The 16,018-nt window shown below is 49.3% G+C and overlaps 3 protein-coding genes across 3 annotated transcripts in view; 1 reads left to right on the top strand and 2 right to left on the bottom strand.

The window, feature by feature from the left end:
• Window positions 1-1,482, bottom strand: part of LOC128270792 (uncharacterized) — a 2,806-nt gene extending 1,324 nt beyond the window's left edge. Inside the window, exons 1-3 of the mRNA XM_053008212.1 lie at window positions 1,391-1,482; window positions 1,223-1,337; window positions 990-1,146 (exon numbers count right to left, since the gene is read on the bottom strand). Of these exons, the coding sequence (XP_052864172.1) occupies window positions 990-1,146; window positions 1,223-1,337; window positions 1,391-1,431 (313 nt within the window). The 5' untranslated portion in view covers window positions 1,432-1,482. The remainder of the gene's footprint in view (window positions 1-989; window positions 1,147-1,222; window positions 1,338-1,390) is intronic.
• A 611-nt stretch (window positions 1,483-2,093) lies between these two features.
• Window positions 2,094-3,904, bottom strand: LOC128271328 (dnaJ homolog shv). Its single transcript, XM_053008800.1, has 3 exons — window positions 3,584-3,904; window positions 2,649-3,514; window positions 2,094-2,572 (listed from the first exon to the last, which is right to left on the bottom strand). The coding sequence occupies exons 1-3, from the start codon at window positions 3,727-3,729 to the stop codon at window positions 2,508-2,510; spliced, it is 1,077 nt and encodes a 358-aa protein (XP_052864760.1). The 5' UTR covers window positions 3,730-3,904; the 3' UTR covers window positions 2,094-2,507.
• A 5,916-nt stretch (window positions 3,905-9,820) lies between these two features.
• LOC128271326 (uncharacterized) lies at window positions 9,821-15,875 on the top strand. Its single transcript, XM_053008798.1, has 6 exons — window positions 9,821-9,868; window positions 10,699-11,213; window positions 11,290-11,477; window positions 11,548-12,019; window positions 12,553-13,134; window positions 15,406-15,875. The coding sequence occupies exons 1-6, from the start codon at window positions 9,821-9,823 to the stop codon at window positions 15,431-15,433; spliced, it is 1,833 nt and encodes a 610-aa protein (XP_052864758.1). The 3' UTR covers window positions 15,434-15,875.
• The last annotated feature ends 143 nt before the right edge of the window (window positions 15,876-16,018 follow it).

The raw sequence follows: 16,018 nt of genomic DNA, 5'->3' as shown, positions 1-16,018 counted from the left end.
CTTATGTTGTCCCAGATTGCTTGAAGACCTGAATGCTTGGTCACATATTTCACACACATAAGGCTTTTCAAGAGTATGAGTGCGGATGTGAACCTTTAACTCTGAAGAAAGAGCAAATTTTGAAGGGCAATGCGGGCATTTATGATCCTTGTTGTGACGCACAGAATGCTTCCGCAGAAGTTTGGATGATCTGAAGGATCTGTCACAGATTTTACACGCATAAGGCATTTCGTTGGTGTGTGTCCGGATGTGAATCTTCAGCTTGCTTGAATGAATATAAGTTGCTGAACAATGAGAGCAATGGTGCTTTTGCTTATTGCGAGGACTTTTTCTGTGATCTCGTTGATCACTCCGACGTTTATACGAGCGCAACCGCTGTAGCGTTTTGTTTTGATCGTTTTTACGTTTCCGGCCAACTTTGAGGTGTTTTCCGGCATCGATGGCTGCAATTCCGTTCTGAATGGTTTCAAATGCCGAATCATTATCACACGTGTTAGTTGTCAAAGGGCGATCTTCTAGATCTTGGCAGATCAGTTCTGTACGATTAACGCGTTGATCACTCCGACGTTTATACGAGCGCAACCGACGTAGCGTTTTCTCTTGATCGTTTTTACGTTTTCGACCACCTTTGAGGTGTTTTCCGGCATCGATGGCAGCAATTCCGTTTCGAATTGATTCTGATGCCGGATCATTAATACACGTGTTAGTTGTCACAGAGGGATCTTCTCGGCAGATCAGTTCTGAAGGACTTGTTTGGAGGTTATCCTGTTCATCGACATCTTCATTCTCTAATTTCGCAATTGGATTTTCCTCTGCTTCGAATAAATCATCATGTTGGTTGCAACAACATTCATGTGTCCCATTTACGTGAGGAACTGTGCAACTCCTCTGAATCGCATCGTTCGCTGCATCCGGTGTGGTGACTTCAGTTTTGATAGACAATTCTGTGCCAACCGTTTGTTCAGCAGAGTGGCCAAGATGGTCTCTACTGATGTCTGCCTCGTTCTTCACTGTGGTTTGCTTTTCGGTAAATCCATTGACCAGTGCAATGTTTTCGTTGCATCGCCAGTGAAACGTATACATCTTATCCAAGCGCGATTCGCACTTCGTGCACAAAAACGTCGGAACTCCAGGTAATATATCGGCCTGTAAAAATATGAGTCTCATAGAACAGTCTTTCTTGTGGAACAGGTTGAGATGTTTATTTTAACAATCGTCCTACCTGAAAACCGGTACAATCGAAGAGTTTCTGAAGCTTATATTGTCCGGTTTCGTCGTTCGGTAGGGGCTCTAAATCGTCACACGCCGCCAAGCACCATCGGCATGTTTTGGGGGTTCTGGAAAATAATGTGCTGTAATACCTTTTTATATGCATCAAACACTAACTTACTCAACACCATTCTTCTTCTTGATAAATGCCGAAGGTTTCATTTCGACTGCAATCGTCTATTTCTGTGCAAAGATTTTCTAAATTCGTCCGCGTTGGATTTGTTTACTGTTCTGCGGTGCGTTTTGACAGTTTCGGTTCCGCTTTTACTTTTTGACAGCTTGGTCTAATTTCACAGGTAGTCACGAGCAGTTTATAAACTATAATTGACGGGTAGCTCCTAAGTCACTCAATCTTGCAGGCAATTCAAAATATAATCTAAACATCGGCTAAACTCAATAAAATGGTCAGATTTTGTATGAATCCAACACAGAATTGTTGAATGGTTAAAAATTAACGAGTGGTATTTATTTATATTATCGCATTTGACAGATGCCAACGTTGTTACATGAGTTGTTTTCGAACAAATCGAATCAAATTCTGTAGGTGCGAGTTTTGCCATGCATCCAACGGGAAGCGAGGAGGGAAGCCGATCGAATGCGTCGCCAGGAAGTCCGATCCTCTGAAACGCCGGATAATCGAGAAATGAGAATGATATGAGGCGAGGCGACGCACGCCGGGAATAGCTAGTTCTATGTATTTACGGAACCATTTTTTTTTTTGTTCATTGGGATTAGTTCAAAACGCCTTTAACAACCAATCGACCGAATTTCTTTAACAATTCGTAATGAAATGTAATTCACAGTAGTTCAGCTTAATGGTGAAATTTTATTTGATTGCGTTACTTTCTTAAACAAACGCATATTTACATAATCGCCACACAAACACAAAAGGTTGAAAAGGATTGAGTAACGAGCGGAAAGCAGGGAAGTTCGATGAACGAAACCGAACAAATAAATATGCTCACCAACTTCACCTACGCCTGTGCCGGGCACAAAAACGGCCCCTTCCTGCACAGTTTTCATTCACCGAGCATAAAAGAATCGGAACAAACGTCGATCAGAAAGAAATGCCATGTCTGTGCGAACTTTGGAAAGCCACATCGTCCGGGCTTGTATTGATAAACTATAAATTTGTTGTCGGCCTAAGTGTAATCGAGCTATTTCCGAATGGTTCCGGGAGTCTCTTGGCTCTAAAGTAGGGAGGTCCCTTGTTGCCACCTTATCGCGCGTTTGGGTGGTTAGGAATATCGCAGACCATTGTATACACGGTTGTTGGAGGGTTGGTTTAGGAGTTTCTTAATGTCTGAAAAAAGAGAACCAAATGAAATGTACCTGAATAATGATGTCAACTGGGAACGGTCGTTGGTCGCCCTACTTACCTTCCTTTTCCGTGTCGCTGAACTGTGCTTTCGGAAACTCGACGTCGAACGTAATGTACAACGTGCCGTGCAAGTTATTGTTCTCGTAGTTCGGCATACCCTCGCCGTTCTTCCGGATGCGCGCACCCGGCCAGGTGATCTTTTCCCGCGTCACCGTCACCTTGTGGCCGTCCAAGTGCACAATGTCCAGCGTAAAACCGGTCAGCGCATCCTGAAGGCTGATGGTGATGTTCGTGTACAGATCATCGCCGCGCCGCTCGAACCTTTGGTGCGGTACCGTTTTCACCTTCAGCATCAAATCACCCGGATCGCCGTCCATGTGCGGTTCGCCTTCGCCCGAAAACCGGGTCTCCTGTCCGTCCTCCATGCCCGGTTCGATCTCGATCTCGATCGTGCGCTCCTCGTTCACCAGCTTCACGTTCGGGCACTCGTCGCACACCGTCTGCTGCATCATCTGGAACCGTCCCGGGCCCAGGTTGCGCGTCACCATCTCCTGCCGGCAGTTGCACTTGCGCGTGCCAGAGGCCGGCTTCATCACCGGTTTGTTGCGCGTGATCTCCACAAAGTTCCCACTGTACAGCTCCTCGAGCGTCACGTGTAGGTCCATCACGATGTTGGCCCCCCGTGGCGTTTCCCGCTGCTCCTGGCCACCGAAGCCGAACCCAAAGTCACCGAAAAACTGCGCGAACGGATCGTGGTTGTCCATCATGCCCTCCTTCTTCACGCACTCTTCGCCGCACCGATCGTACAGTTTGCGTTTGTCATCGTCCGATAGCACCTCGTACGCGGCGCCGAGATCTTGGAATTTTTGCGACGCATCCGGATCGTCTTTGTTCTTGTCCGGGTGCAGCTCCTTCGCTAGTTTTCTGTGCGTAGACACATACACGTCATCAAAACCGGGTTTCCAGAGATTCATGCAAGAAATGGTCGCTTACCTGTACGCCTTTTTCACCTCGTTCTTCGAGGCCGTCTTCCGGAGGCCGAGAATGTTGTAGAAATCGCGACCGGCCGAAGCTTCGTCGAGTAGTAGCAAAACCAGTGCACTGAGCAGCAGCGAAGTGAAGAAACTGAAAGGCTGCATTGTGTCCTCTTATTGCACGTTACTTTGTGGCCGTTGTGTTTCCCTCGCTTGTCGTCGCTCGCAGAATGGAATGGACGCGCTCGCTTAATAATCCATTAGGGACTCGATCACAATTTGTCTGGCTAAAGCGTGGCACCGGACCAACCCTCGTTTCCGCAGTCTTTCGGCTCCGTGGTCGGCTTTCGGGGCCGACGTCCGTCCAGAGTGACAGCGCGGAGAGTTAAATTTGTTGAGCATTTGCTGTTGCACGCTGATTGGTCGAAAGATTCTGACGTTCCTCGCGTGCTGCTGCCATCTGGCGGAGAACGGAGCAAACCAAGCACAGGGTGAACCAAGCGAATGAGAAGCACTGAACGCCAGCGTTATTTTAGTAGTTTTTTCATTCTAAAATAGTAAACGATTCGAAACGAATAGCGAACGTTTCATGGAACGATTTTCTATCTTTCCAATTTCCGAACAAACCTTCGAAAATGGCATTGCGTGGAACGACAACAAATTGGCACGCGGCTCGTTTTAAAACCACGTGTAAAAAACAGATTTAAAACCAACGATCAACAGCCAGTGTGAGCAACTATCGTGGCGTAATTTCCGGCCACGCACCGGCACCGGTCCGTCAGATGTGCCGCTTTCGGGCTCCAGGAAATGGGGCCGCTTCTGCGCAAGGACATCCTCGGCCGCTGTCACGCTAGTAGCAGGCAGTGTTTCGGTAGGGTTGCTTGTAACACACATTCGGTGGGTTCCTGCTTCGGTGGGTCGAAGTCGCACTCCTGCACCCCTCCGGGCTCTGCTGCTGCAAACTGGATGTAAGCTGAAAATCCTTGCCGGAAGAAGGCAGCAGTTTCAACGACGCACTTCCAGTGTCCTTTTCGCGGTCCGTCGTTATCCTGGCGTTGGCGTACGCGTTATGACGGTGTAGTGAGTGTTGCAAACGTGTTGGGTGCGAAAGTCTCTACCTGCAGCCCCTTCAGCAGTTCAAGAGCTTGGAGCAAAAAAGTACCCTGCTCTGGCCCGAAGGACTGCAGATCGGTGTAATGTAAAAATAGTGTGTACCCCTTCGTGGAGAGGTCGGACAGAGTGAGTGTTTCGGAGTGGCGTTCGTTCAGAGTTGGATTACTTCTCCCTAGTGCCCAGCGGACGTCGCACATTTTTGCCCGCAATCATTTATGAAAGAGGATTATGAATGTGGACTAAATCGATTAACATCGAGGTAAGAAAATGGTTTCCGACTGCGACAAGCAGCACAGATCGTTACTTGCGGTGGACACAAATTGACTGCATCAAAAAACTTCCTGTTAATTTCACCGCAACTTTTACCTAATTCTACCCACCGTGTAACGTGTTGCAGTCCAACATTACACAACGCGGGTGCCAGAATGAGGGATGAATGTAATATTCTATTAACTTTTGGTCCCCCTTCGTTTTTCTCCTCGTTTCCGGAGACGGCTCGTGCTAGGAGCTCGTAAAATGGGATAAGAAAACTGTTGGCCCCTCATCGTCGTCGCCGCGGTTTTTCTCTCGCTTCCTCTCGCTCGGTCGGTCGATGGTTGTCCCCACCATGCGGAAAAACTTTTCCCAACCATCTCATTTACCGTGTTCGGTTTTTTTTATTACCGCCAACCATAACAGGTAGTTTCAAGTCCTGGAGCGGAGCATAGTTCTGGGATTACGCGTTCTAGAAACTGTTGAATGGATCCGATGCTTGTAATGGTATGGCGACGCACAACTTTCCTAATTGTTGATTCGCCAGTTTAAAGACCGGCGGGAAGAACTTCGTTACTGCGAGCCAAGAAAAGAACGCTGGCAGAAGGGAAGATATAAAAAGGCATAAAGCCCGGAATGGCGGCCAAGATAAGCGAGCGTAATATCTTGGCGACACCGGTCAAGATCTTATCCAAACTGTATTCAGGCTATGTGGAAGCCAGCCAAATATTGCCGCACTTTCCCCCCCGTTTTCATTCTTCGCGGTAGAGGAAAATATTGGCACCAAAATTGGTATAAGGAGCCAGGAGTGTGTAGCAACAAAATCCAGAAATATGGTTTTTCATATTTCTTTGAATGCCAGACGCGGTGCTTGAGGTTAATCAGTTAAAATTCTTTGTGGTCCTATTGGAGGGTCTGATATAGTGCCGCTCCGCGTGACGCACTCCACGAGGATCGATGGCTTCAAGGGTCATAAATGTTGAATTCATTTCTCGACCGACCGACCAACGGAAGTGGGTTTTAACAGCTACGTAGGACTAGTTCTCTGTATGCACGATAAGCCAGAACCTGAACCGCTTAGAAGCTTAGAGGAATTGTATTAAAATGTTCCAAATTGAACTGTTCCGTGCCCGCGATGCGTCTTTAGACCTCATATGAAAACCACTCCGGAAGCAGTGGTAGTGGGGAGCTCAATGATCCAAAGAAGACCGGGCGAGTGGCCGAATTAAATATGAAACACGTTGTCGAACAAATAGAGAAACAAACGTACGCGCACACACAAACGCAATCGCGCGTGGCGATACATAAGCGCCACGAGAACCGAAAATCGATTTCTTGTCATCGTCCTTAGAGAGGACCTACCCCTGCTCCTAGCCACCGCAACCGCTCGATCCTATCCCGCCCGTCGGGGGTCGGCGCTTTATTACAATTTGATATTTTCTTGCCATTATGTTTATATTTCGCCCTGCCCACCGTCCCCAAGCCCGCTCCAGTCGCGGAAGACATGCAAATTGAGCAGCCGGAACCTCCTGCGGTGCCGGACGGTGGTGCCGAAATTGGCGCACCCGTCGGTGGAGAGTTCCTTAAATTTTTTGAACTCACCTACGAAACAGAATATCATAAGCATTACGCGTATCGATCGCCGGGGGAGTCATAGATCGTAGAACAAGGTTTTACGTTTGCACTGAAGTGCAGGGTGCAATACCGAAGGGATTAATAAATAGGTTTATTATAAGTAAGAAGTACTCGAAATTGCTTTGGCTTTTCTATGTTGTACATTCTAAGGACCTTTATGAGTTTTTTAGTAAATTCCGAAACGTATCGATTGATGTCCAGTCGAGACAACTCCCAGCCGATCCACCAAATCAATCATTCTTGAACAAAAAATAAACACCGTAAAGCACTTGAAACAGACTGTTATGATAAAATTGTCTTATAGTAGACTTTTACCATCAATATTCGGAAATTTTGTTAGGGATTAAATGTTAGACACAATAACAGAACAATGAGCATCCCTTGGCCTCAAAATAAAAAATGACGCTTAAAGCAGACAAATAACCCTACAGAGAGATTTTCTTTGCAGATCCGTAAATTACCGCAAAAACTGGCGCAATTTTAATGCACAGGCTTAGTACTTCATACAATATTGGAGCGCCTGATGCTCGTTGGATCAGACGTGGTTTCGAATGGACGTAAATTGAAAAAATATAATTAGTCTCACATCTTTCACTTAAAGTCGTAAAACTTACATTTTTTGTACATGTGCCAAGAACCTCACCGACTTATAACAATCAACACACCAAAGGTAACTCTGATTTGCCCAAACTTGAAATCAAGGCAGTGTCACGGTTAACAACTGGGTGTTAGCATCGTACTCCCAGCGATACTTTGAGGTCGTAAAAATGTGTCAATAGTGGTCCGCTAATCTGGCCGAAGCATGCGAACATTTTCCACGCGGGCATTACCAGAGGAAACAAAAACGGTAGAACGGATTGTTTCCCTTTGCCGTTCCTGGTGATTTTAAAGCAACGTTTATTTCGGCGAACACCATGCACATTTCGCGTTGATGCAAATTTGATGATGGTGCATACAATTTTCTTCTGGTTCTTTTTTTCTGCATCGCACGTTGTTCACCGTGTAATCGCATTATGGTGCAGGCTTTTCGTGCAGCGCTGATTTTCTTTTGCCACCTAAAATCGCAAAAAACAACCCTACTCTAATCGCCACAGCAGGAAGAAGGTTTTATGCATCGGGTCTGCACGGCCACGTCCGATGCTTCTTGAGCGATGGTTTCTCTGATGGCAATTTGAACTGAGCAATTTGAATGTTTGCATAAATTACACATGCAATTCTGGGCCACACACACACAGTTTGCTTGTGTTGGTGAGAAAAGTGAAACAAAATTGAACCTCAGGGCACAACTAATTGCTTCGGGGGCATCTGGAGGATCCGAGCCAGCGTCAGCATAACGGTCCATAACGGAAACATAGTGGGCAGCCAGCCAGTCGACCTAGTTACTGGCCGGGACTGGCGCATCGATTCGCTTGTTGCACTGCTGTGCAATGTGCCAATTCGCAGGGTTGCGGGTGGCTCTGCTCTAGAATGAGGAGCACAACGCACCGAACCAGAAATCAAGAAAAAGGTCATCTAATACGCAGTGGGACCGCATGACGCCTGCTCCATGCATTGTCTGCTCGCTCTGGCGTGTTATGTTTGTTTCAAGTTAAATGAACCAACCAAAACTCAATCAGCCGCATTGAGGGAAGTCAATCCCAAGAGTAATCGCTTTAAGCGCTCCGAATAGCAAACAGCAGGTAATCGGAGTCGCTGAAGTGTTGGTGACGCCAGCAAGTCATTTGGGTCGTGCGTAAATGAGCCGAATAGAAAACGATTGAGTTCCCATATCGCGCCCATTCGCTTGTTGGTGGCGTTTGCTGCCGTACGAGCCAACGCAGATCCGCTTGGAAAATTTGTCACATTGGCAGAAGTCGGATTAAAATTACCCTAAAATTACTGGCCTCTCCAGGCCCTCCCGTACCGGGGCTCGGTTGACTGATGAAGGTGTCAAAAGTAGGAAAATTTGTCCGGAAGTCCCGGCCGCCGGCCAGTGAGCCAACCGGTCTGAAGGACTTTACCTTTACCTTTCCGCAACATAATCACGATTACTACGGTGTGTCACCTCACGCGAAGCAATCGGTCTCGCAAATCGTCTTAATCGTTTGGCCCGTTGACGCTGTCGACGGTGACGTCTGGGCTCCAAAAATGGACGAAGACATTTTTGACACCTCAACAAGAAAAGGGGGCCAAACAAAAACGAAACCCAGCCCTAAACCCACACACCTACAACGCCTGCGAAAGGCTAGCCCAAGTCCTTGGGTAACTTTTGGTAGTCACCGGCTTCATTTGTATTATTTTCATACCGAACGAGGGTGATGTTATCTGCCAAAAGGGCCCGTTAGTGGTTGAGGTGCGACCGGAAATGCGGAAGTTGCCCATCTGATTTGTTGGTTTATATGCCACCACCACCTCCGGGCCTGTCCGGCGATGTTTCCGCTTGACCGGCCATGATAAGAATTTTGCCTTTTTGGTTTCCACGCGCCCAAAAGGGGATAAAAGTACTTTCTTGGGGCGGGACGTTCACCAAACCGGTGTAAACACTTCGCAGCAGGAAAACAATCTCATGACCGGGCGCCTCCATTCGTACTCAGAGAGGGACGGGCGCTGCTTCGAGCTGTGGCAAATGTAAGGTTTCTGTCAATTGCAATTTGTAAAACACAGACGCCTTGTAAACCTTCCGCTGTCCTGTCTTATTGGTGGTAGGTGCGCAAACATGAACCGCCCCGGGGAGGATTAAACCCCCCGTTTTCGTACACCTTTCCGCCGCGTGTCAAACATGGCGCCGCGTCGTCACACGAACACACACACACAGTAAAGTACCGGAGGCAACGGGTGACCGGATTTCCTCGAACCATGTCAGCTGGCGGTCACACTTCGGAACTCGACGGTCGACGAAGTCCCTTTCCCGCCGTGGTTTTGCGTTGCCGGTGTGCACGACCAGCCCGATTAATAACGTGAGTGTGTGTGCTGGCATTTTTTTCCCTCCAATTCAAATTCCCCCGTCGGCAGCGGTAACGACGCACACATACACGCGCAGGTTACAGGTTGGTTTTTGCCTGCTGAGGAAAATTAGCTTCCGTTCTGACGAAATAAGTCTCCGCACGACATCAGAGAGGTCGTCTTGGGCACCCTTTGGACGTTATGGGCCTCGTCACAGTTCGACGGTGAACCTCGTAGGTGAACACAGCCCCAGTGGCTTTCTGTGAAGCTCGTGGGCGATCGTCCAGGAAGAGGCAGAAGTGAACGCATCAGGCCAGGTTCTGCGTCGTCAGTAATGTGCTGTCTGCTTATTAGGTCACACTGTGTTCTGATTCTCAGCAAGGTGCGTGATTTTGCGCGATGCGTAGCGCGCGATTGCACTCTCGCCAGCACTCGTCTGGTCGTCGTCGTCGTAGTCGGGTGCAGTTGATTGCCCTTTCAGGTTCAACGCTTATCAACGCTGTGAGCCCCGTGAGGAGTCCGATAGCAAATAAACAGGGCCGCACATTGAAGCCCCTAAACCGCCGCAAGTCGTACGGGACAGTGGTGGTCCAGGATCGTGCTGTGATCGTTGGCCGAACGATGCTCCTGTGGAGGATGCTGTATCAGCTGTGCTACTGGGGCAGCATGATGCTGACGACCGTGTACGCGGTCGCTCTGACTCCACCGCGTAAACCCTTGCCACCACTGCCGGCCATCTGTGGGTGCTGTGGACAGCAAGTGTGCTACAGATCGAAGCGAAGTTCGGTTCGTTCGGAGTGAAACGGCTGGAACCTCAAGAACTGAAACGAAAGACAGTGGTTAATTTTAAGCAAAGTGTTTCGTTTGTTATCACACGTTTTTTGTTTTGTGTTGGTGAGTACCTTTTTTGTTCGTTTTTGTCTGAAAGAAGTTGAAATCCCTTGGACCATATTGATGTCTAACAGTTGCCGTTGGCGACCCGTCACGGGATCTTCCAGCGCCACTGGGCTTCGATCTTCACGGCCAATCAGTCTTAGTGTTCAGACTTTGTTGATTGGAGTGTACTCACCAAACCACCCCAAGCACCATAATTCTTCGCTCGAGGGGCTCGTAAAGTGTAAACAGTTTTGCAAATGGGATGATTAGAACAAATAAACCATCTGGCGTCCACCTCGGGAATACCCTTGGCTTACACAGCTCTTTACGTTGCAGGTGATAGTGATTTGCCTTCTCTCGATCATCCCGTGGCCGGGCCCGAGTGTGTTCAAAATATCATGCTCCCGCGACAGCTCGCGCGTCGTGCGCAAGATCGTGCACTCGCGCTGGCTGCCGATACTGGAGAAGTACCAGGTGAAACTGCCGCTCGACTGCCCGTTCCACCCGCTGCGCGACATCTTCGGCCCGCAGCAGAGCGCCAAAAAGCAGCACCGCCCGTCGCAGTGGACGTGCGGGTTCTGCGGCAAGAGCTTCTTCGAGGAGCAGCACCTCGAGAACCACTTCGAGAACCGGCATAGAGGCAACATCAACACGGCCGAGGACGCGATCTGCCTGGCCGACTACTGCGACATGATGCGGTGCGAGGTGCTGATCGCTAAGGACGCGACGCTGGCGTTCGGCGGTGACCCGAACGCGGTCAGCACCGACATCGAGGTGTGGAGCGAGGCGACCGCCTACCGGACAGCGTTGACGGCGGCCGGCCCACGAGATCTGGCCAAGGTTCCGGAGAGGTAAACGGCTGGTGCTCCAATTGAGTCCCCGATCCCAGATCTCTACTCCTTCCTCCTTTCTTTTGACACGTTTCAGCCGGAAGTCGCTACTGCCGAAGATGCTGCAAACCCTCAGGGACGACGTGTTCCGGGATCGAAAGCCAGCGCCCGTGACAACGGTGGGGAGCCTGAAAGGTGCGGTCAACTGCGGGGCGCGAAGTTTGGCCGCGAAAGCGAAACGGGGTTCCACCAAAAGTTCGCCGAGCAGCGGCGACGATAAGGAAGGTACGGGAAAAGGCCGCCACATTCGACCGCCCGCCAGCTAATCTCAGTGGATTTTCGATTCCCTTTCCAGCGAATGATCATGTGGTCGAGGACGACGTTGAGGATGAGGATGATGATGATGACGACGACGAGGACGACGAGGACGATGACGAGGAGGAGTCCAGCAACGCCACGTCGCAGTGTGATCAGCATCTGGTCGACTCGTCACTGCCGCCGGTCGACCGGAAGCAGCAGCGCCTGTCGGAAATGCAACGCCTGAAGGCGAACTGCAACGCGGACGAGATCGGTCAGCTGAAGACGCGCTGCGAAATCCTCGTCCGGGACTGCATCGTAGGGTTGCTGGTGCAGCTGTCACACGACGACTTTCGCAGCATGGAGGAAGAGCTGAACCGGGCCGTCTGCTGGTATCTGACCTGCGAGCGGTACTGGGAGGACGGCCCCCTCGATCAGCGGCCCTTCCCCTGGGGTCTGGTCTTCGTCCTGGTGATGGTGCTGTCGATGGGCGTGTGCCTCTGTTACTACATCATCTGGATACTGTTCGAGTGAGTAACCGTGAACCCATCCATCCTGCGCACCGTAGAATCACGGCACCAGAGCCCGATCCGCACGCACATGCGCGCCTCACAGTCATCCTCATCTCTTTTCCTGTCTCTCTTTCTCTCTGCTTATCGCTGATTTAGTTTGTGAATGAGCCACACTTCCGAATCACTCTTTACCTCTTCTTCACACACTCTGTCCTCACCACGGACCTCCATTCCATACCGGTTCTTCATTGGAGGTCCTCCTAAGCTGCGCTTCACTTCTTTTCAAATCACTGCTTGGTGCCCTTGGCCACTTCATTCTATCTGCATTTGCTGCCCTTCCTGTCTGTCTGTCACCCTTCTCTTACCACCCACCCCCTCTTTACTCTCTTTCTCTTTTCTCTTCCGTTATGTGTGTGTCTGTGCGTGTATGTGTTTTGTATGTATATTTCACTCCCCACCAATTTGGGCACGTTCCGGTGCGGACGTTCCGATGTTACGACCTCTCTCGCCCCGGCTCGTGGTGCCTTCTGTTGGCGTGCCGATAAGCGCAGCAGTGAAGATTTCAGTCCCTCCCAGGGTCCAGCGGCAGGTGGCAGCACCAGGACCATCGGTGACCCGCATCCGTACGGTGCCGCACACTTGACATCGTCGGGACACCTCCACCATGGCGGGCCCGGTCCGGCGGGCCACCAAGGCGGTGGACGGCACTACCTGCAGCCGGTCTCGTCCGGCGGTGCGTCCGGTATCTACCGGCTCGCGGACGGCGGTCACTCGACGGCCAGTTTGAGCAATCTGACGGCGGTCAGTGCGGTCGGCGGTGGCACCGGCAACGATCTACTGCACACACCCCAGATCCATGTCTCACCCGGTCCGTCCTCCTCCTCGATGCTGTACTCGTCGGCGACGGCGGACGAGGGAGGCTACGGTTACGCATCCAGCGGGAACGGGCCACGGTCCAGCGAAGCGTCCTCATCGCTGGTGGCGTCCGGATCGGCGGCGACCCTCGCTGCAGGCGGCGGCAGTACGGCCGGCACCGGTTCCGGTACCGGCGAGTTCGGCTCGGAGCTCGGCCAAAGCGAACACTACATCTACGTGACGTACCCGCCGGAGCTGAAGCGGCGGCTGCTGGAAAGGTATGGTAGAGACATCTATATGCAGCTGTTGCGCAAGGATGTGTACGATTACTACTAGAGTTACTGCGATGATCCGCACTCTGCAAGCGATGTTTTGCTAGTTCTCGATGTGCTCTCCTCCTCGTTCCCGTTTAATTCCCACTTTTGGTTTCCGTTTACCGATCTGTCGGTGTTGCGCGCCTCAGCCTCTGTCAGTCTGGGCAACGCGCGCACAGCCGTTTGACCATCGTTTTTCCCCCCTTTACTTTCCGTCTCTCTAGTAAGTAATGCCTTGTGTGCCCTGTTTCGTGATCGGTTCAAGCTTTCTACGTTTTGTAAAACTGTATTCAAACTCTTAGTTTCTCTTTCTCTCTCTCTGTGATGATGTGTTTTTCTGTTAATGAATTGCTTTTAAGATATGGAGTTCCCAACAATAACGACTTCTTTTCTGTAGTGACTCCCATCTGGCAACTGACGCGGTTGTGTAGAGTACATTTGCTTTCGTTCCTTTATTCCGACATAGACCGTTCCGAGGGTGTAGCTGGGTCATAAAAATAGTCCTGTTGGAGGACGCCACACCACAATCGACAGCCTGGTTTGTGGGCGCTCTACACCACTACACTCCCTCAAAAAGGACCTCCAAAGAAAAGGGGTTTGTTCAAAGTGCATTCTGGGTTTTCCCGTTTTTCGACCCAAAATGATTGATGCCCAACATTCCAAACATCCAGACACCCAGTCTAGAATAGAGACCCTGATAGACATAGCACACACACACACACACACATCAAGACCAATTTAATGATAAGAGAAACTTTTTGCTATTGGCCGGGAGAGCTTCGAAAGCGTGGGGCAAACGCACAGGTTGTAAGGGATATTGCCGGCACCAGGATCGAATGGCGAGTTGTGTACATACCCCGAGTGAGATTCCGATTAGCGAATTTAGAGTAGGAGCTGAGCCGAGAAAGGGGCCAGTGTCGGTTATTTGAAACTATTTATCTAACCTCTGTCTCTACTTTGTGGCTTACGCGGCATTACCAGCGCGGTACTGACGCGTTCCATTCCGCCGCCCTAGCGTAGTGTAGCGAAATATTGTTACAAAACAGTAAAATCAGTATTTAACTAAAACCATAAGAGCGTAACCGTTTTAACTTCACGAGTTCGCGACAGAGCATGTCGACGTCGCATTCGAGGGGAGAGGATCCATAACGGAACCAATGTTTTGAAGCCTTCCTCCTGGGGCCACAATATGCTCCCGTTCGAGCGTTAGAGAAGAAGACCAAATGGGGGAAAAACCTTCCACTACTTTAGTGTATAGGTACCAAATGGAACGTAATGGAGTGAGTAATAAAACGGTCTGTTGCAAAGAAACACAAACGAACGACTTAGCCTTGTTTCTCTGTAGTATAGCCAGACTCTCCACATCATATCATAGCAGAATCCGCACCAGACCGAAATGTGGGACAAACACAAACTACATGTCGACTACATGTTTCTAAACTATTGCTAGTGCTGAGCTGGCCAACACTTCTCACCTGCTCCACGCATTTTTGGAGCGCATCGTCCCGACTCGTCCTAACTCGAGCTTCCATTTGTTTTCTTTCTTGTCCCACTTGCCTATAATCGTTTTGTGTGCCATCCCCATCCCGTAGGCGTTGGTTGTGAATTTCGTGTGTGTAGAGTTGGCTGTTTGGTTAAGTAGTTTACCTCTTCCTCTATAGACGTTGAGAACCGCGGCTGTGTTTGGTGGTCCGCTTTAGAGAGCCCTCTTTTGCCGCCCTTCTCACACGCTCTGTGTATGTGTTTCTGTGTCGCCTTGGTAAACCGTAAACACCACTAGTGTAGCTAGTGGTTCTCTCGTTTGTGCAACTGTGATGCCACAAACAGTGACAACTGTGAGCTCTTTTTAATACGATGTAATCTCTTATCTCCCTCACCCGTTATAATCTATCCGTTCCCAATCCGTTTTTAGTTCCCTTTAGCCGCCGGCTATAGGTTTGGCTCTGCCTGTGTTGTTCCTCGACCGTTTCTTCATCTCTATCATCACCTTCAAACAATAGAAACAGTAACCAACCGCCGCCGCCGCCACCAACAGCAAGCAAGCGTGCGTGCGTGCGTGCGTGCGCGTTGTGTGTTTGAGCGCCACCTTTTTAGTGCATTGAGTGATATTGTTCTTTTCTATTCTTTTCCCTTTTGTGTCTTTTCTATTGTTTTTCGCTCTCTTTTCTCTCCCCCGGTTTTCTTTCTTGTTCGTTTTTATTGTCTTTCTTTCTCTTTTTCTCTCTTTTTCTCTAGCTGCTACAATAGAACAACACGGCTATGAAATTGTAGATGCAATTGAATCTGAGATAATTTATATACATAAAAAGATAAGAATACAATTATAGAAAAAAAGAAAGATAAATTAGCAAAATTCTATCGAAATAATAAAAAAAACTATAACTGTTAGATCCGCGAGGGAGAGAGAGAGAGAGAAGGGGTAAAAAAGGGAACACGCACGAGTAATGTGGGACACACTTGTTTCTGCACCGTGGTTTCTAGTGAAGTGCGCAAAGTAGCATGTAAGAGCGCCAGCCACCGAGGCACGAGAAAGAAGTGTGTGAAAACTAGAAAAATGTGAAACAACACACACATAGACACATAGCAATGTAGAAGAAATAAGCATAAAACTAATGATAGAATAGTGTGCAATAGTGAGACGGAACTAAAAATGGCAAACGTGCAAGAACGTGGGTTGCTCTCCGTGCGCGTTGAGAGTCAACGGATGGTAGATAAATAATTCATTATCTTTTTACACCTTGTTTGCCCTAGTAATAGATGTTTCCTTGTTCGACGCCTAGCCTGCTTGGTTGTGCATATTAGTTACGATGGTAGATCAATACTGCAGTACATTTTTTCTGCAATTTAA

This window comes from Anopheles cruzii, chromosome 3 (assembly GCF_943734635.1).
Source record: "Anopheles cruzii chromosome 3, idAnoCruzAS_RS32_06, whole genome shotgun sequence".
Classification (NCBI taxonomy): domain Eukaryota; kingdom Metazoa; phylum Arthropoda; class Insecta; order Diptera; family Culicidae; genus Anopheles; species Anopheles cruzii.
The sequence above is the reverse complement of the archived record's forward strand: the minus strand, read 5'-3'. Positions and strand labels throughout refer to the sequence as shown.